This window comes from Marmota flaviventris, chromosome X (genome assembly GCF_047511675.1).
Source record: "Marmota flaviventris isolate mMarFla1 chromosome X, mMarFla1.hap1, whole genome shotgun sequence".
Lineage (NCBI taxonomy): Eukaryota > Metazoa > Chordata > Mammalia > Rodentia > Sciuridae > Marmota > Marmota flaviventris.
The window spans coordinates 1449912-1470774 of NC_092518.1; the positions used below are offsets into that span (position 1 = coordinate 1449912).

Consider the following 20863-nt stretch of genomic DNA (forward strand, 5'->3'; position numbering starts at 1 on the left):
AAAGAACTTAAAAACACCATACTACAGGGACACAGCCACATCAATGTTTATAGCAGCACAATTTGCAAGAGCTTGCTGGGAGCCATTAGCCAAGTAGGTATGACAATTTCCTTGCCAGCATACCCCATGTTGCTGACATGTTGCAGCGACATTGAATGTAGGTGACCTTGCTCAAGGACCAAGGCAGATTAGGGTGTTCCCGGTTTTAAGATAATCGTTTTTAGGGCGTTCCCAGTTTAGGTTCCAGGTTTAAGGTTTAAGATTATTCCTGCTGGGAATAGGGTGTATCCTGCTGCCTGAGTTCCCCTTGAGTTCTCACGGGATTCAGACAGTATATTTTGGAGATAGAAGCCCAGTGGAGGTGGATTTGGGCAGAGAACGTGGATTTCCCCAGAACGTGATTGTAGACGGCTGGTGTGAGTTCGGGAATAAAGAGTTGCTGTTTGAATCTACAAGCTGTGTGGTGGCTCGTGATTGTGTGCCCAGCCAGACTGCGGCATTTGTGCCCAGCCAGACTGTGGCAAGAGCTAAACTGTGGAGTCAACCTAGATGCCCTTCAGTGGATGAATGGATTAAAAAAACAAGTGGCATATATACAAAATGGAATTTTAATCAGCAATAAAAAAGAAAAGAAAACCATGGCATCTGAAGGTAAATAGATGGCATTGGAGAAGATAATGCTAAGTGAAGTTAGCCAATCCCCAAAAAACAAATGCTGAATGTTTTCTCTGATAAGGATGCTGACTCATAGGGGGTACATAGGGGGAAAATGGAAGGATTAGATGAATTCTAGATAGGGCGGAGGACTGGGAGGGAAAAGGAGGGGACAAAGGATTAGCAAGGATGGTGGAATGTGAAGGACATCATTATACAATGTACATGTATAAAGACATGAATTGGGTGTCAAAATTCTTTATACACAGAGATGAATAATTGTGGTATATATGTGTAATAAGAATTGTAATGCATTCTGCTGAAATTTCTTTATCCAAAATAAATAAATAAATCGATAAATAGCAGACGGGTTTTCCCAGATGTAAATCCTTTTTTTAAAATTTTTTTAAAATATTTATTTCTTTATTTATTTTTAAGTTTTCAGCGGACATAACATCTTTGTATGTGGTGCTGAGGATCAAACCCAGGTCACACGCATGCCAGGCGAGCACGCTACCGCTTGAGACACATCCCCAGCCCAGATGTAAATCCTTTTATGTCTTTGAATAAAACTGTCAAAATTAAGTACTGCCCCTGGCTTATCCACAGGATTTTCTACAGTATATATATTTTTTTTAATACAACTGAACAAAACTAAAACATCTGAAACCTTGGTATTTCTTACTTGCATAGGATTTATTCATTTTGGCATGAATCTTTCCAAAAGAATCTTTCTAGTACTCAGAATAAACTGCAAAAATTAAAAGATTTCCCACATTTTTAACATTCATAGGGCTTCTCTCCATGAGAATTTTCATAAAAGAGAAGAAAAATAGGTCTAGAACATGAAGCTGATAGAGTACAGCAAATCATCCCCATTCAGAGTGTTTGTTTTCCAGTGAGGGAAATGGCTTTGAAGACAACAGGGAAAATGGAATGATTTACCATATTTTTTCATATTTAAACAGTTATTCAGCCAGATCTGGTGATGTATGCCTTTAATCCCAGAGACTTGGGAGGCTTAGGCTGAAGGATCACAAGTTTGAGGCCAGCCTCAGCATTTTAGAACAACCCTAAGGAACTCAGCAAGTCTCTGTCTCAAAATTAAAAATATAAAAAAGAATGAGGATGTGTCTCAGTGGTAGAGGGCCACCAGACCAAATCTGCAGTACAATCCCCAGTACAATATTCAGCACAGTGAGCAGTGTGTTTGAAGGGGACAAGAAATATTGATCCACCACATTTCACATTTAAAGAATTTCTCTCCAGTAAACTTCCAACATGTTGATGAGAAGAACAGTAATAAGAGAAGGCTTTGCCAATTGTTTTCATCAGTACAATTTCTTTGCAATATGAGTTTGTTCATGTAAGTGAAGCTGATGGGATATAGCCAAGGTTTTTCCCCATTGTTGACATTCATAGGGCTTCTCTCCAGTATGAGTTTGTTCATGTGAGCAAACATGAGAGGACTGAGTGAAGGCTTTGCCACACTGCTTACATTGATAGGGTTTCTCTTGAGTGTGAGTCCCTTCATGTCTGTGAAAGAAAAACCAAGAAAAAGACTTTTCCACATTGTTGGTATTCATTAGGCTTCTCTTCTGCATGAATACTTCCATGTACGTGAGGTTCACTGGATGTGTCAAGGGGTTCTCCACATTGTTGATATTCATAAGACTTCTCTTCAGTATGCGTTTTTGCATGTCTGTGAAGATGATGGGATTGAGCGAAGGCTTTGCCACACTGCTTACATTCATAGGGCTTCTCTCCAGTATGTGTTCTTCCATGACTCTTAAGGTGACTGGATGTAGCAAAGGCTTTTCCACATTGTTGACATTCATAGGGCTTCTCTCCGCTATGAGTTCGTTCATGTCTGTGAAGCTGAGAAGATTCAGCAAAGGCTTTGCCACACTGTTTACATTCATAGGGCTTCTCTCCAGTATGAGTTTGTTCATGTTTGTGAAGCTGAGAAGATCTAGCAAAGGCTTTTCCACACTGCTTACACTCATAGGGCTTCACTCCAGAATGTGTTTGTTCATGGATGTGAAGGTGAGAGGCAGTTCTGTAGACTTTTCCACATTGTTCACATTGATAGGGCTTTTCTCCACTATGAGTCCGTTCATGTCTGTAGAGGGAAAAAGAAGTAGTGCAGGCTTTCCCACATTGTTGACATTCATAGGGTTTCTCTGTAGTATGTGTTCTTTCATGTCTGTGAAGTTTACAGGAGTCAGTGAAGGCTTTGCCACACTGCTTACATCCATAGGGCTTCTCCCCAGTATGAGACCGCTCATGTATCTGAAGGTAGGAAGAAGAACTGAAGGCTTTCCCACATTGTTGACATTCATAGGGCTTCTCCCCAGTATGAGTTTTTTCATGTCTGTGAAGTTTAGAGGACATAGTGAAGGCTTTGCCACACTGCTTACATTCATAGGGCTTCTCTCCAGTATGCATTCGTTCATGTCTGTGAAGTTTAGAGGACTTAGTGAAGGCTTTGCCACACTGCTTACATTCATACGGCTTCTCTCCAGTATGCATTCGTTCATGTCTGTGAAGGTTAAAAGAAGTAGTGAAGACTTTTCCACATTGTTGACATTCATATGGTTTCTTTTTCGTATGAGTTTTTTTATGTGAGTGAAGGGTAGACGATAGAGCAAAAGATTTGCCACACTGATTACATTCATAAGGCTTCTCTCCAGTATGCGTCCATTCATGTCGGTGAAGGGAAAAAGAAGTAGTGAAGACTTTTCCACATTGTTGGCATTCATTGGGCTTCTCTCCAGTATGGATTTGTTCATGTATCTGAAGGTAAGATGAACTACTGTAGGCTTTTCCACATTGTTGACATTGATAGGGCTTCTCTCCGGTATGCGTTCGTTCATGTCTGTGAAGGGAAGAAGAAGTAGTGAAGACTTTTCCACATTGTTGGCATTCATTGGTATTCTCTCCAGTATGCATTTGTTCATGTATCTGAAGGTAAGACAAAGTAGTGAAGGCTTTCCCACATTGTTGACATTGATAGGGTTTCTTTTTCATATGTGTTCTTTCATGTCTGCGAAGTATAGAGGAGTTAGTGAAGGCTTTGCCACACTGCTTACATTCATAGGGCTTCTCCCCACTATGAGTCCGCTCATGTATCTGAAGGTAAGAAGAAGTACTGAAGGCTTTCCCACATTGTTGACATTCATAGGGCTTCTCCCCAGTATGAGATTTTTCATGTGTGTGAAGTATAGAGGAGTTAGTGAAGGCTTTGCCACACTGTTCACATTCATAGGGCTTCTCTCCAGTATGTGTCCGTTCATGTCTGTGAAGGGAAGAAGAAGTAGTGAAGACTTTTCCACATTGTTGGCATTCATTGGGCTTCTCTCCAGCATGCATTTGTTCATGTATCTGAAGGTAAGATGAAGTAGTGTAGGCTTTTCCACATTGTTGACATTGATAGGGCTTCTCTCCAGTATGCATTCGTCCATGTCTGTCAAGGGATAAAGAAGTAGGGAAGAATTTTCCACATTGTTGGCATTCATTGGTTTCCTCATCAGTATGGATTTGTTCATGTATCTGAAGGCAAGACAAAGTAGTGTAGGCTTTTCCACATTGTTGACTTTCATAGGGTTTCTCTCTAGTATGTTTTCTCTGATGTATTCTAAATAAACTTCGGTAAGCAAAGTCTTTCCCACATACGTTACATTTGAAAAGTACTTTCCCAGTGTGCGTGATCACGTGACTGTGAAGACCTGTGGGTGAAACCAAGGTTTTACCACCTTCTTTACACTCATGGGGTTTCTCTCCAGAATGAGTTCTTTCATGTTTTCTAAATAAAGTGGGGGAATGAAAGGCTTTCCCACATACCTCACATTGAAAAGCTTTACCTCCCCTATGTGTTTTTGTGTGACTTTGAACATCTGTGGGAGAAGATGAGGCTTCATCACATTGTTGACATTCATCAGGTTGCCACCCAGTATGAGAATCTTCATGCCTCTCAATGTCATTGGAACAACTGATGACTTTCCCACATACTGTACTTTCATAGGGTCCATCTCCAGTTTGTGTTAACATTTGTGTGTGAACACTTTTGAGAGAAACCAGAGATTTCCTGTATTGTTTCAATTCACATGGCTTCTCTTCACATTCTTCATGCTTGGAGCGTTCGGGTCCACAGTGAGATGTGATCTGCCTATGAGGAATGAAGGGCATATGAAGTCTTTGGCACACGTAATGCAGTCACATGAATTTACTCTATTAAATTTTTTCTTTGCTTAAGAATTGGGATCTCATGACCAGCACATTATTAATACTTGATTAATTCATGATGTTGTATTTATTTAAGGTCCTAGGTTAACGTCACTTCCAACATGAGGTAAAGCCTAGGATTTTCAAACTTGTTCAAATAGCCAGAAAATAAAGAGATTGAGAGGAAACAATGCTTTGCAACACAGCTTGCCTATGGTCATTATCCAAATAGTTATACTCACATATGCAATTTCATAATAATTTTTGCATGTCAAGCACCTTGAATAGACTTAATATCATATAAATATATATAAATATATATATATATATATATATATATATATAGAAATAAATAAATTTATTTCAGTTGACAACAGACTTTATTGATTTAAATGTGGTGCTGAGAAGAGAACCCAGTGCCTCAAGCATGCAAGGCAAGCTCTCTACCACTGAGCCACAACCCCAGTCCCAGTGAAGTATATATTTCTGGTAAAAAAATCTTATAAGAATAAATACATTTAAAGTTGTGCAAATTTCTTGGATTGGTTTTAAAAATTATATGATATCCCCAGATTCCCTCAAGGATTCCTCTTGTGAGTATAATTACCTTTGATTGCTCCCAAAATTTTTGATCTGATTTTCAATGTTCTTCTCATCACATTTGATTCCTAAAATGCCAAACAAAAACATTATAAATTTCTAGGAGCTAGAAATGCTTTTCCAAATTCATGGTGCATTTTATGCTACAATAATTCACCAACTGATTGTCTTTTCATGTTCTGCATAAATAAAAAAAAATGAACACAAATTCTCTAATTAAGTAAATACACAAATTATTACCTATAGATGCCAGGTTTCTGAGGACTTCCAGCATCACATCTCTGTAAAGGTTCTTCTGGGAAGCATCCAGCAAATCCCACTCCTCCTGAATGAAGTTCACAGCCACATCCTCAAAGGTCACTGAGATCTAAAATATCCCACAAATGTGTAGTGGAGAACAGGAGAGATTTCACAGCATGAGAAATCTATACTCAACATGCATGATGTTCACATGATTCCCTGGCCTCTCGATTAATTCCACGATTTGGTCATTGAAATCTCCAGTGCATTTAATTCTTCACAGCCACTCCAACACTAGATTTGGGCCCCACACAAGGTAAATAGTAGAGTGTTGTACACCCTTCCTTTGGTGAGTTCATAGGAAGTAAGAGGGGCTCCCGGGTCACCCTTATCTTATTTGTTGATTGCATCTCTATCACCTTCTTACCAACATCCTGTGCAGTAGAGAGCTAATATTAGCACCCTCCTTATTACTTACCCTTAGAAAAGAAAGCTGACTGAGTAGGAAATTGCTGGGATCACAAAACTCAGCATTTGAGAGATCCTGCCAACCACAGTGGCTCACTGGGCCTACACACTTAATATAGACAACATGGTATTTACTGATCTCCTGTTTCCTTCTGAAAGTCAATTGTTCCATCCTTAAAGAAGTGCCTAGAATCAGCCCTAACCCACACCCTCAGAGTATGGAGTCACTAAAGAGTTTCCCTTATAGACAACAGTTAGACAATCTTCCACACAGATTGTCACAATGTGTTCACTGGGGACTGAGCTCAACTTGTGTGATTACACTGAGGACAACTAGAAGTTTGCAGGTGCTTTACTCCAGAACAAATTTACCCAATTAGTAATCAAGGACAATGATTAATAAACACAACAATATAATAATTTCTGGTTTTTAATGTCAAAGCAGAATGGGGTGTGTGGAAAGATGGCATGTGTCTCAGAAAGAACTCGATGACCCCAAGATGTTATCTTGCCCAAAAAACAGCCTTACAAAATTATATCGGTTTGAAAAATAGTTTTCTTAACAGACAGCAGAAAATCCTTTCCCAAACCTCATGGCAACCATGAATGTCCAATGATTCTCAAACTCTTCTGAACAGCAGATGTCTCACTCAGATCATCTACAGTCATGAGACACATACCACCGTTCTGCTCAAGGACACTTTGATCAAGATAGGCCACATGTACAATGGTGGTCTGTCATGAAAGAGATTCCTCGTTCCTGTAGCATAGCTGGTGCAAGGAAACCTCAGGCACAAGCACTTCCAGGGTGTGTTAAAGCAGCAGGTTTGCAGCCCAGAATCCTGAACTATCCGACGCTGACTGCTTGTGAAACAGGCCACTCCATGTGGGTCTCTAAGCAGGCTATGATTTTTGCACAGTGTGGAACAGCCCAAAGGACCACCTACCAGAACACAACCCTGCCACTCACAAAGAACCATGCATAGGACATAAGACACATGACATTTGAAGCAGGACAGTATCAACAGAGGTTAACAGGAGCCCGAGAGAAAGCCTTTAGTGGGCTGTCCTTCGTTGCATGGAAAAAGTATGAGTGACAGCAGGTGTCTTGGAGAGATCACAATGATGGTCCAGTCAAACTGAAATCTAAGTGGCAAAGGGTACTTCATCCATCTATTCTGCAGACAAATATCATTTATTACACATTTAACTGTGAAAGACTAAAACACATTTCAAAAATTTAAAAAAGATATAATTACTACCCACCCCCACCCCCCAGAAAAAAGAAAGTCAAGGCTCTGACATCTAAAACAGGCTTCCATGAGACACTGAAGACCTGCCACCAATTTTCTACTGTTATTTCCAGACAACAGAAGTTGAGTTAAAACTTCCTAATTCTTTCTTTTTATATTTATTTTTTTACTTGCAGTTGAACACAATAGCTTTATCCTATTTATTTATGTGGTGCTGAGGATTGAACCCAGGACCTTGCACATGCTAGGCAAGTTCTCGACCACTGAGCCACAACCCCAACCCACCTTCTAATTCTTTATATGGCATATTTTAACATATTATCAAAATTAAATAGATAAAGAAAAATATTAAATAGAAAAGAAAACTATGAAAGACTCTAATCATCATAAATGCAAAATTCCTCAAACAATACTTTACTGAATCCAAAAATAAATAAAAAGAATTTTAAACACAGCCAAGAGGAAATTATTACAGCTCTGTAAGACTGATGCCAAATTTAAAACTCAGTTAATATTTTCCAGGGACAAGCATACTAACGTGGGAAGTCAAGCCCAGTGGCCCAGATCCACTCACATCAGCCTCTGCAGGGCCCAGGAACGCAACACACATGCAAGGCTGATTCAGAATTAAAAAACCAATTAACAGTATCCATCACAACAAAAAGCTAAATAATAAATATTGATTATATTAATAGTTAAAAAATTCAAGAATAATGAAAAAACACTCAAGCTCAAAAAAAAAAAAAAAAAAACACAATGTCTTCATAGAGAGACAGCATGATCCTCTATGCTACTGGAATCCACTGGAAGAATCATGAAAAACAATGATGTGACATCAGTGTTGTCATGTTAACAAACAAAACAATTATTATACTATTGACAGCAGGAAGCTGGGCATGGAGGCCATGCCTGTGATCCTTGCCAATCAGGGGCCGGGGCAGGATGATCCCAGGTTTGAGTCCAGCCTGGGCAATTTAGCAAGACTCTGTTTCTAAACAAAAAATTAAAAGTTTTGGGAATGTAGCTCAATGGTAGAGCAGCCCTGCAAATAAGGTGAAAATTATGCACAGAAAACTTCTCAGCAGTGACTACAGCAGCCATATCCAGAACTGCCCAAAGCTAGAAGCAAGGAAGATGCACCTTTCAATGCTGAATGGACAAGGTACGTTTTAACCACACCAAAGAACATCACCCAGAAAGTGAGCTCTGCAGCCTGCAAAGATACAGCACCCTTAAAGGCAGACTACTAAGTAAGAGAAGCCAGTCTGAAAGGCCAAGTACAGTAAGATTCCAATTCAAGAACATTCAAGAAGAGACAACATTATAGATGCACTGAAACTCTTCTGTATGACATTATTATGTAGAGTATGTGACACACAAAATCACACCACACAGAGGAGGAACCCTAAGGTAAAGGATGGATTTCAGCTGATGATAAAGTGTTGCTTCATCCACTGTCTTAATCAAATGTAGGCTACTGATTCAGTAACTAACAAGCATCCAACATCAATGCAAAATACTGAGAACAGTGTAGAGAAGGGTGTTTGATACTATATGTAATGGCTCATTAGAATTGTCAACCGCATTGGATTAAGAGATACCTGTGATTAAGAGGCCTCTGGGTGTGTCCGTGAGGGTGTGTCTACAAATGATTGGCATGTGGAACAGAGAACCAAACTAGAGAACCTCCTTAGGTATAGGCAGCACCATCCAATAGGACGGTGTCTTAGGTGGAACAAAAGTTGGAAGAAGAAGGAAGCAGCAGCAGAGAAAGCCCCTTTCTGCTCCAATGGCTGCTGCAATGGCCTGAGGATATCACACTCTGCCTTCTTCACTCTCCCAAAGTGGACTCTGCCTGTGATTCTCCAGGGAGTTTCCAGAACCTTTGGTCTGACTAGGGCAGCACCAGTGATCCCTCTTGTTCTGAGGCTTCAGCCTCTTGGACTCTGCAGCTACTACTTCTCAAGCTCTCCAGCTGCAGATGGCCACTGTGGACACCAGCTTCAGGTCAAGTAGGCCAATCTAATACGTCCCCTTTTAGATCACACTTCGTGTTGATGCTGTTTCTCTAGAAAACATTGACTAACAAACTATAAGTCTAAAATTGCTCTGAAACACAAAATTGATTTAATAAGGAAGTGAATGAACTACATGCCATAAACTTTAACAAATATAAACATAAGAAACAATATTACATAATGAATACCTTTCCCAAATAATAATGCAAAAAATAAAGCAAAGAAGAAAAGTCATAGTTACAAATTTCAAAACTATGGACGAAAGCAAGGAAACTGATTTTCAATACAATTTCCATCTGGAAAGAAACTAGATGATAAATCTATTTTTTTAAAAATATATATTTATTCTTTAGTTCTAGGTGGGCACAATTCCTTTATTTAATATTTATGTGGTGCTGAGGATCAAACTCAAGGCCTCACGCATGCTAGGTGAGCGCTTTTTCTCTGAGCCACAATCCCAACCCCTGGATGATAAATCTTTAAAAGGTATTCCAACTGCTGGTGTGGTGGTGTGCACCTGTAATTTCAGCCACTAGGGAGGTCAAGGCATGGAACTGGCAAGTTGGAGGCTCCCTCTGCAATTTAGCAAGACATCCAGAAATTTTGTGAAACTTGGTCTTCATCAACAATAAATGGGGGTACTGGGATTGTAGCTGAGTGGCAGAGCACTTGCTAGCATGTATGAGGCGCTGGGTATGATCCTTAGCACCACAGATAAATTAACAAAAATAAGGTATTCTGCCCCTCTACAACTATACAAAAAAAAATAAAAAATAAATAGGCACATAATAAATAGGAAGGGCTGAGGATGTGCTCAGTGGTCAAGTGCCTCTAGGTTATGTTACCCAGTAAAACACCTGCCCACCTCCAAAATGCTGCTCACACATTGAAATTCATTTTTTTTTTTTTTTTTTTTTGAGGACAACATAAGCATTAGCAAGTCCCTGGCTTCAATCCCAGCAATCAATACATCAGCAAATAAGTAAACTCCAGTCTACAATACTAATTTTCTTGGGGTGGAGAGTAGCTCAGTAGTAAGAACTTGATAGCCTTTGGTTCAATCCTCAACAGTCCATGTACACACACACACACACACAAAAAAAAAAAAAAACCCTGAAAATATATGTAACGAGTGATAAAAAAAGATTGTAATACAAAAGATACACAATGAGAGGCAACAAAAATCAATGAAAAGACAACACACTTTCTTACAAAGGAGACTGAACTTTCCCATGATCTACACTCTTTGAAAAAACAAAGAGCATTTCAGTAAATTATGTGAAATTTAGGGCATGGATTATTGTGTTTTTTGGGGTGAACTTAGAAAAACTATATCTAAAATGAACATAGTACACTGTATCTAAGACCAGTGAAAATATTGTACAGGACAGAGAGAGTAGAGAGAGCATTTATGTTACTCCCAAGTTTCATAAGCTAAAAGGCCAGCTCCCAAATGGGTAGCCCTAGGAGGAGGTAATTAGGAGGGAACAGGAATCAGGTGACATGGTGGGAGTGCTTGTGAGAAGATCAGCACCCTCACTGAGACATATATCTCTCTCCTTTTCAGAAAACAGGTGTCATTTATTATTTCACTGATAAAGTATTCAGTGATTTTTAAATGATCACAGTTGGGTATTTTAGGTATTGCCATATTGTCCTTAAAACTTCCAATGAAGATGGGTGTGATGGTGCACATCTGTAACCCCCGTGGTTCAGGGGTCAGAGGCCCAAGGTGATGTAGCAAGACCCTGACTCAAAAGGAAGAATCTAAAAGGGGCCAGGGATGTGGCTCAGTGGCTAAGCACCTCTGGGTTCCATTGCTGATACCAAAAACAACACAGCTAACATGAACCTGCCAAGTCCAGACAACAACAGTAACAACAAACTGTCATTCGTGTCAAATTCATCAGCTTGTCAACGACTGTAACTAATTTACATAAAATCAAATTCATAAATTTATCCACCACAATTTTTGTAGAAATGGATTCATTTCCTGAAGCAATAATGGTAGACAGAGTTTCTCTGTATCTTAAGTGGCATTCTGGAATCTAGGGCATGGATTTCAATTGGAAATCATTGAAAAGACAAGATCAAATCTCCCTAATTTTCTATGCATACTCAGGGGTAGCAAAAGATAAATTAGATGTGGTTTTTTGTTGCTGTTGTTGTTGTTTGTTTTTTTGTTTTTCTGTTCTGTTCTTTTTCTTTGGTTTGGGATCAGAGATTAAACCCAGAGGAACTTTACTGATAAGTCACATCCCCAGACATAAGGCCTGGCTAAGTCGCTAAGGCTGTACTCAAGTTTACAATCCTACTGCCTCAGCTTCTGGAACAGCAAGGATCACAGGTGTGCACCACTGTACCTGGCTGTACTTGTTTTCACAATGGAAATGTAACTAGAGTTTTTAAAATCCACTTCTTTCTTGCCTATTTGATAATAGTCCATCCCATTTGGCTCTGAAAAAATAGACCTGGGCCTCAAAATGTGAGCAGATCATTTCAAAGTGATACACAGAAAGCTTTGGTGCTGAGGAAGCACACATGTGTCAGGCTCAAGGGGCAGGGAAGGTTCCTGACATCTGGGACATGCTCCCTCCTGGTCTTGCTTCCTGAATGCCTCTAGGATCACCCTCCCAGGGACCTAGACCATGACTCCACTCTACGAGGCTTTTCAGGTTTGCACAGCTCTGCACTGGGGTGGGTGTTGCTTATGCTCTGGGAGAGGTTTTGCTCCTTCACACTGTGAGACTGAAAGGGCAGGAATCACTGGTGACCTGGCCCCTAAGCACCAGCATCCACAGGCTGAATGGCCACCTCTCTCCAAGGAATGGGAACAGAGCTTGGGAAAAACAAGGTCCCAAGGAAGTAGCTGTCTAGATGAGGCCTGTTCCAGGAGATTCCTCAGCCCAGAGCCCCCAGCAGCTTCTCTGAGAGGCTGCACCCCACACCTCAGGTGTCCTCTAGGAGGAACTGACCCAGGGTCTGAAGTTCTGTTCACCCTGCAGGGACCAGGGCAGCTGTGGGCACCTTGTGGCAGCTCCAGGAGAGGACAGTGGCTGAGAACATGGGACCCTGTGAGGCGTCCAAAGGGAACCTCTGCCCAAGAAATCTGACATGGTGTCTACACCTAAGGGAGATAAAGGGAGAAGCACAAGATTTTTACAGTTGTGAACTCAAGTTCTCTATACAGTTGCATCTACATCAAAGAACCTTCAGAGTATTTGACTTGGCTAACCTGAAACCATGAGTGTGGAAAAGCAGGGTTCTGTATGGAGAGCAAAAATTATCTTGGGCTATCTTAAGCCCTTTAATAGCCAATTATCTTAATTTCTGTATCAGACCACAATTCTCAAAACTATTAAATTTCTCAGAAAATATCCCTACCCTTACCAGTCATCTAGTCCCAACCATCTACCAAAGTAAGAATGTAATAACAACAGTCAGAAGAAATTTCTTTTTTCTTTTTTTCTGTTTTTTTTTCCCTGTAACCCAACCATCTGATGATCCTACCAACGCATTTGGTTAATGTAGTGATACACAACTTTCTTTTATAAAAGTTCATGTAGGCCAGGCACAGTGGCACACAACTGTAATCCCAGCAGCTTGAGAGGCTAAGGTAGGAAGATCGCTACATTCAAAGCCACCCCCAGCTACTTAGGGAAGCCATAAAGAACGTGGTGATATCAGCCTCATAATACAATATAAAAAGGACTGATTATGGCTCAGTGATTAAGTGCCGCTGAGTTCAATCCTTGTCTTTCAGGGTGGGACACATACATCATTTTGGGTCACTTGAATCCATGTTCCTGAGTATGCTCATTAATATTTGGATCAAAATGAACTATTTTCCATAGCTGGGATTGCCAATGCCTTTAATGTCAACACCTTGAGAAACTGAAGCAGGCGGGGGAGGACTTACAGGCCAGGCTGGGCAACATAGCCAGACCCCATCTGAAAATCAAATTTAAAGAGCTGAGGATGAAGAACAGAAGAATGAATCACACACTATTATCCTATGTGCACATATGACTATAGGACTGGTGTGAATCCACATGGAATACAACCAGAAAAAGGAGCAGTGACACTCTATTTATGTGTGTTGTGTCAAAATGCATTATAATGGCATATATAACTAATAAAAAGAAATTTAAGTAAATAAATAATATATGTCAAAGTAGGGAGGGAGGCTGGGTACATAGCCCAAGATTCAATATTCCTAGCTTCTATGTAGAAATGCCTTTTTTTCCTTTTAAAGTACTTATTTTGACCAAACACAGGGAACTGTTAAGTTCCCCTTTCTTTCCCCTCAAGTATAATATTCAGAAATAGAAAACAAATGCTTTCAAAAGTGTTATTCTTGCCAGGGACAGTGGCATAGGCCTTGTTAGAATGGCCTTAGGCCCGAGCCTAAGCAACTCCATTTTAGAAGACCTGCAGTTTCACCAGGCACATCCACAGATCCCTCCAGTAAGGCCTCAAACAAGTTCCTTCCCCTCACCCTGATAAAGAGAGTGAAGCCTCTGACAGGCTGTCCTTGCCTGATGAGAGGGAAAGGGAGAAGATCAGGGTGAAGACCACCAGACTAGATGTTTCTGACGCCAGGGTAAATGACCCCACTGAGAAATAGGGTGATAGCTGATAAGGATTGAAAGGGGGGTCAAAAGCCCCCAAATTTAGTATAAATGATAGAGCAAATGAACAGGAATTCAGCCAGCTCAAACAAGGATGCACTTGAGCTGGAGAGCCTGCTGAGGACCTGACATCCCATCACTTGGCATCTTTCCTGAGTGTCTGCGTGGTCCTCACTGCTCTCAAACTTCACTGCCTCCTCTGGACCTTGGTGAGAGCTGCAACTCCTTCCTAGGACCCCCTCCTCAACTGGTCATCTGCTCCACACCAGGAAAAGACTGCCTTGGTTACAGACCTGGGCACAGAGGTCTGAGGTCTGAGTGAGTGTGCATCTGCTGGACTCAAAGCCTAAGACATAAGACCTTTAAACTCAGCATACAGAGGGAATGTCTGTCATTAGCTTATCATGATTAAGTGTGTTTTCCAGTGCTTAGAATGAATCTAGAATTGTTTGCTGTGAATTAATTAACCTAGAATTGTTTGCCGTGAATTGATTATGTCTATGGCAATGCCTAGCGTTAAGGATTGTTGTTTTCTTGATTAAGAACCTATACAGTTCAACTGTATTAAGTAATTTGAGTGAATAGAGCATTGAAAGGGGCACAAGTGTGTGGACATTCTTTATTTCTCCCCTTGACTGCATAAGTCACAGTTTTGCCCCCTCCACACAGCCCTGTAATCCCAGGAACTTTGGAGGCTGAAGCAGAAGTGAAGCCAGATTTACAGATAGGTAGTTAGGTAAATTGGGTCTAATATTGTGTAAGATAAATAAAACAGAGGCCCTTATAGAGAATGGAGTCCTGGAAACCAGAGCAGCAATTGAAATGTTAATGTCCCCAAGGCAGGAATCTATTCTAAGGAACTGTTAATCATAATCCAAAAGCCACCCCAGGCCTTTCCTGCCCTGATTACTCCTCCAGCCCACCAATCTCCCACCTTTTGGACCTTCCCACCTGCATTCTATCACTGCAACATAATGAGAAACAAAGTGTGGGAAAGCGGAAAGAAGACTTTAGCTATAAAAGAGGGAAGACCTCCCCCTTACAGGGATTCCACCTCTTGGGTCCCCTTCTTCCTGCGGGGAGAAGTCTTTTCTGCTGTCCTTTAATAAACCTCCACTTTCCACTCTACACTTGCCTCAGCGTGCTTCTCTGGTGTTATACTTCAGCATTCGGGGAAGCAAGGACTCGTCACTGGTAAACAGCGGTAACAGAAGGATCACAGGTTGGAGACCAGCTTCCACACCAAGTGGGTGCAGATCTCAAAATTCAGTAAAAGTGGAGGCTGGGGATGTGGCTGATAAAGCTCCCCGAGTTTGGGTCCCCAATTAAAAGAAAAGAACTATTCTCTCCAATATTTCACTAGATGAAAAGTGACAATTAGCGGACGGTGTCCATTTGGACCAAGTGGGAAGAACGAACGTCTGGCCGAGCTGTGAGCTGGAGGGAAGGTGGGGTTTAGAAGGCAGGAGGCGCCTGCAATTTGGGGGACCTACAGCAGCCTCCGGAGGAGCTCCCCTGGGAGAAGGAGGGCGCATGTGTGGCCCTGCTTCCTCCACGTTGGGAAGAGTGGGTCGGGCCACCAGTAGGGAGCAAAGGGGACACCAGGGCCCTGAGCCGCCCTTGCAAACCCAGGGAACCAGGGGACAGGGCCCAGGGCCACCCTCCAGCGGGGACTCTGCCACGCTCAGCAGCTCACCTCAAAAACCCAAAACCCAGCTCACCCCACGACACCAAGGGACAGGGCCACGACTCCGCCGCGCTCCCCAGCTCACCCGGGCACCGGGCCCCAAGGCGGGTGGTGACGCGTGCCTTCTGCCCTGGTCGCAAACTCACCATTTTTGCGTTCTGTGCTGACCCGGCGTCCTCTCGAGGAACCTCCAGGCACCCGAGACGGGGGTGGGGGGGACACAGGCAAAGCAGAGTCACCTGAGTCCCTGGAGCAGAGAACTCTCGGCTTGAAGGATGAGGAGCGGAGTCGCTGAGGAAGAAACGCTCGCGAGATTGCGGAAGCCCGCCCTTCCTCTCCCTCTGCGCACTGATTGGGCAGTTCCCCCAGCATCCGGGATGGACGGCCTCAGACCCGCCTCTGCATCGTGATTGACATGCAACAGCATCCAATCACTGGCTGAAATTGGGTAGAGTGACAGATGCTTGGCCCCAGCCCTTTTCAGGCGGAGCTTCGCGGCTGTGCTGGGAACTAATCCAGGTGGGAAGCCTTGGCTTAGCCTCTGGTGCAGAGGTGACACCTGGCGCTGAGCTAGGCTTCAGCCATAGAGTGCTTTCTGAGCATGGCGAGCCCCTGGGTTTAACCTCAACACAAAAAACAAAGCACAGCTTCTCAGGGAGGGTGAGGCTGGAGGAGCCCAAGGTCAGGTCAGCGTCTGCAAACAATGAGACCCTCTCTTTTTATTTATTTATTTTTTAAGTTGTAGATAATAGAATCTTTATTTATTTCTTTTTATGTGGTGCTAAGGATCGAACCCAGTGTCTCATGTGTGTGAGGCAGGCATTCTACCACTGAGGTACAACCCCAGCCCCGAGAGACCCTCTCTTAAAATAAAATGAAAAGGGTGGGCATGTAGCTCAGTGGTCGAGGTCAAGAACCACTGGGTGTGTGTATATATATATACCTCAGGCAAATTAGAAAGACACGGTCTCCAAATTTTTGAAACACTCTTTAAAGATATCATATATATGATATCCAGTAATGAAAACAATTTGAAAAATATTTTAGTAATTCTCATTACCTCCTGGCCTCTGATCTTTGAGGAGGCAGCCTGAGCTATAAAAGGAAACATTTGGGGTTCAGGCTGTGGCTCAGTGTTCCATCCCCAGCAGAGAAAGGGGTGGGGTGGGGAGGAGGCAGGCAACCCTCTCAAACAGCAACGTGCAGCGGAAATAAAATGGGCGCCTTGTGCTCAATGTAGATAGTCTACATTCTACAATTATCAATTCTTATGTACAGACCTGACTCTGCTGATCCCACAAGTCTGCTCAGCTGTTTGCCCTAAAATCGAAAAGAAAAGGTGTTGATTCAAAGCAGGAAAGGAACTTTGACCAGTGCAGCTACACCAGGGAGACAAGGAAACCCTGTCCTTACCCTGTGTTTAGGTGCTGACAAGGGCTTTGAGACTTTCTAGAAAGGGAAATCATTGTCATGAATGTATAGGGGAAATTGTATGTAGGAGTTAGTATTTATTGTAAAAGAATAATGTCATATTATTACTGCATTAGGTGACATGCTAATAATATCATAATATGTAGAATTGTATTAGGTTAGGCTTCAGGCATCTGTAGTCTCATAACATGTCTGTGAACTCAAGCTCATTTGCCCCCTTGAAACATGTCATTCTATTGCACAGACTGACCTCATTATTTTCTCTCAATATAAAGTCCCCCTTTGTGAACTCTTTTTATGTGAAGGTTTCAGATGCACCAACATTTTCAAGAAAAGCCACAAACCCATCTGCATCCTGCCTAGGAAGCAATGTACCCCCAGAAGCTGACCCAGTGCTCTCAGCTTCCTGGGTTTCAACTGATAGTTAAACCAGAAAGAAATAATAACCCTGCTCAACTCTGCCAGAAAGCCCGCATATAAAACATAAAAATTTGCCAGTTGGGGCCAATACACCCTGTCATATTAACCTCAATAATGGAAAAAAAGGATTAGGGATGTAGCTCAGTGGTTAAGCACCCCAGGTTGAATCCCTAGTATCAATAGTAATAATAGTAATTAAAGTAATAATTTTGTTGATACATCTGCAGAATTGAAAGCTTGACACCTAAGAACATGGAGCTTCTATGAGGACACGGGCAACAAAGTCAATAGAGTCAAGGGTGTGGCTGGGTCTGAAGAACGTGACCCAGACCAGAGGATGCTGAAGAACTCAGAGGTGACAAGGGGGGCTGGTGACAAGGGACACAGATGGCCCAATGTGCTGGCTTTCTCTTCCACACAGCATGGGTGATGGGAAGGAAGCATGGCTCCTAGGGATGGCCAGCTGCCATCTCTTTCCTTATCCCAAGATCCACTGGGCTGGAGATGGGTTTGGCCATCAGGAAGAGGTGGAGTTAGCTTGGGTGGTGGCCTGAGGTCATCAATGTGTAGTCAGGGTCTGTGGTCTGAAGGCCCCCAGGCTAGGTGTTTTGTTACAGCAGCCCAGGAAGACTAATACAGTGACCACCAGCCCTCTGACCAGTGCAATGACCTGAGTGTGTCTGGAGCTGACACATTGGAACTGAGGGTCCCTTAGCTCTGAGTGGCCCGTGTGTGGGTGGGCATAAGCTGTTCTGTCCTCTCCAGAGCAGAGAGAAGGCGGCCTCCAATTAGATCCCGCACAGACACATTCACTACAATGAGACCTGAGAGTGTGACATCCAGAGAGCAGCTACTGCCTGAGGATCTACACCTCAGACAGGAAAAGCCACCCATCAGGATGGACCCCAGCCATGACTGACATCTGTCTGTTCAGCCTGCTCTGTCCTGCTGCCCTCCAGCCACTGGCACAGCCCACCAGCTCCCAGCCCTGCCCGGCTGCTGGTCGACCTGAGTCCCTTCAGCTCTCACCTTCCTCCGTCACTCTTCTCTATTTGGAGAAACACAGCTGATTTTAAAAAGGTTCTTAGAGATCAAAATTCCTCTGTCATCTCACTCCAGGGACAATGGCAGCTTCTAGGAACACAAACAACAGTGAGTGTGGCATAGGGGAGGGTGTTAGACCAGGACAGGATGCAAGAAAAGACCACTGGCTCCAATTAAAATCAAATTAAAGCAAGGTTATTATTTTGACCAGCCGGGCTGCCTCTCCCACCCAACACTGACCCCGGGACCTGTCTGCACAGCAAGGCCCCCTCCTCCCCCACCATCTACCTTCCCTCCTGGCATCATCTCCACCATCCTGACACCCGCTGGTTCCATTCTGTACTCCAGAGGCTCCACAGTCTTCAGCAACCTGGGCCTTTTCTGGGTCTCTACTTGAGACACCCCTGCACATGCAAACTTTTCTCCCTGTTTCTCTCTTACTGCCAATTTAATCCCCAGCCCACCTAGAGGCCCTTAATGGGGACAGTTTCTTTGCCAACACCTCCTGAGACCTCTCTTTCACGTCTCTGCAGTCACTCTCTGCTCTCTGGGCTGTGCTCCTGTGTAGAAGGCTTCAGCCAGTTTCCTGAATTTAGAATCCTGCTCTTGATGCAGGGGGGCCTGTTTTCAACACTGCGTCATGCGCAGAGTGCCCCCTTCTGCGTTATGACCACTGATTTTACATGCCCTCCTCCGTGGTGTTCAATCTTCAATCCCCACGTAGACGTGTAAGGTCCTTATACTCTGGTGCACTGTTCCAAGTGTCTGTTGGTGCATTTGCTACTGCACATTGCTTCCAGGGAAAATGGGCCTTTTTTACTAGTTAATGTGCCTGTACGGACACCTTCCTTTACCCAATGATCATTGTAAAATATTTTCTGTAAAATACTTCTCCATAAACTTTTAAAATGGTAATAAATAATGAAGCACCAATTGTAAGTGATACTGCATCTTTCCCCTTCCAGCTGCTCAGATCTTATATGGCATATTTTCTCCATGGTCTCTGGGAGAAGGCTTTGATATTTTTTACATTATTTTCATATCTTTTACTGAGAAAAAAATATTCAATGATAGATATTAATGTGCTGTAGGAAAACCATAGACAAGGACCACTGTGCTGGGCCTCTGGACTCAGTCCTGAGAGGGAGCGCAGCACGTGGGGATGGAGTGGTGCAGGGTCAGTAGAGGAAGGTGGCTAAACCGAGCATCAGCCTCAGAGAGCTCTGCTAAATTGACCTGAAGCCTGCCCAGGATGGTCAGTTACTGCCTGTGGGATGGTGAAGGACAAGGACCCTGATAAGGGATTCACCTGGGAATTTCTACAAACAAATGGATGTAGCAATGGTTCTTTGCTCTAAGTGTATTTCATAAGGATGAGTCATTAGGTTGACTAAACTTTGGCCAAGCAAACATTTATGTCACCTTCAATGGAGCTGTAACATCCGGGCTTCACATCAAAGCTGAGCCGAGGGACAGCTTCACTGGCACACCTATGATCAACCCTACTTACACAGCCTTGTGGGCTTGCAGGGGAATGAAGAAAGCTAAGGAGAAGGGTACACTTCTTGAGCAGCGGTCCCCACCACTGTGTTGCTGATGACACATCACAACTTCTAGGTCTGGTCTGCATTAGAAAAGTGAGAAGGCAAGTGGGGACACTGCAGCTACCTCCAAGTCACACCTGCAGGTGGTGGGATGAAGCGCTATCTTCCCTACTTCCTCCAGGGGGCACTGTTGCACAGCTGCTGGCCACAATCGTCCTCTCTGTGGGCCAGCGTGTCCATATGAATGCTTCAGAGACTGGAGTGAGGCAAATGTAAGTATGAGGTCACAGCATTGTCTTTCTGTTACTACTATGTGAAATCAAACTCTTTGCCACTTAATGCCCATGAGCAGCCCATAACTAACATTTATCAGTGTGTGCATGTTTTATTTCATCCAAGAATGTGCTCTTTTATCCAATATGCTTGTCCATTCTTACAGAAGTCCTCCCTGAGTAGAGTCAAGTCCAGCCCTGAAATAAAACTGTGGAGGAACATGAGGCCTTTTCTCACTTTTGCTTTAATTCTCCTCATTTAGTAACTGACAGGGGTTCAAAATGCAGATGAGGTTGTAATATTCTTTCAGCTGGTTCAAGTCAGACCTCTTTACCTGACACAAATTAGCCTTGATTTTATTTTCCTGGTGAGAAGA

At 42.9% G+C, this 20863-nt stretch overlaps 1 protein-coding gene and 1 long non-coding RNA gene across 2 annotated transcripts; one reads left to right on the forward strand and one right to left on the reverse strand.

The window, feature by feature from the left end:
• Nucleotides 1-590: 590 nt before the first annotated feature.
• On the reverse strand, nucleotides 591-16057 carry LOC139703304 (zinc finger protein 709-like). Its single transcript, XM_071606563.1, has 4 exons — nucleotides 15922-16057; nucleotides 5719-5845; nucleotides 5486-5546; nucleotides 591-4822 (listed from the first exon to the last, which is right to left on the reverse strand). The coding sequence occupies exons 1-4, from the start codon at nucleotides 15922-15924 to the stop codon at nucleotides 2185-2187; spliced, it is 2829 nt and encodes a 942-aa protein (XP_071462664.1). The 5' UTR covers nucleotides 15925-16057; the 3' UTR covers nucleotides 591-2184.
• A 334-nt stretch (nucleotides 16058-16391) lies between these two features.
• Nucleotides 16392-19575, forward strand: LOC139703278 (uncharacterized). Its single transcript, XR_011705683.1, has 3 exons — nucleotides 16392-16461; nucleotides 17854-17981; nucleotides 18392-19575. It is a non-coding gene; the product is annotated as an uncharacterized lncRNA (long non-coding RNA).
• The last annotated feature ends 1288 nt before the right edge of the window (nucleotides 19576-20863 follow it).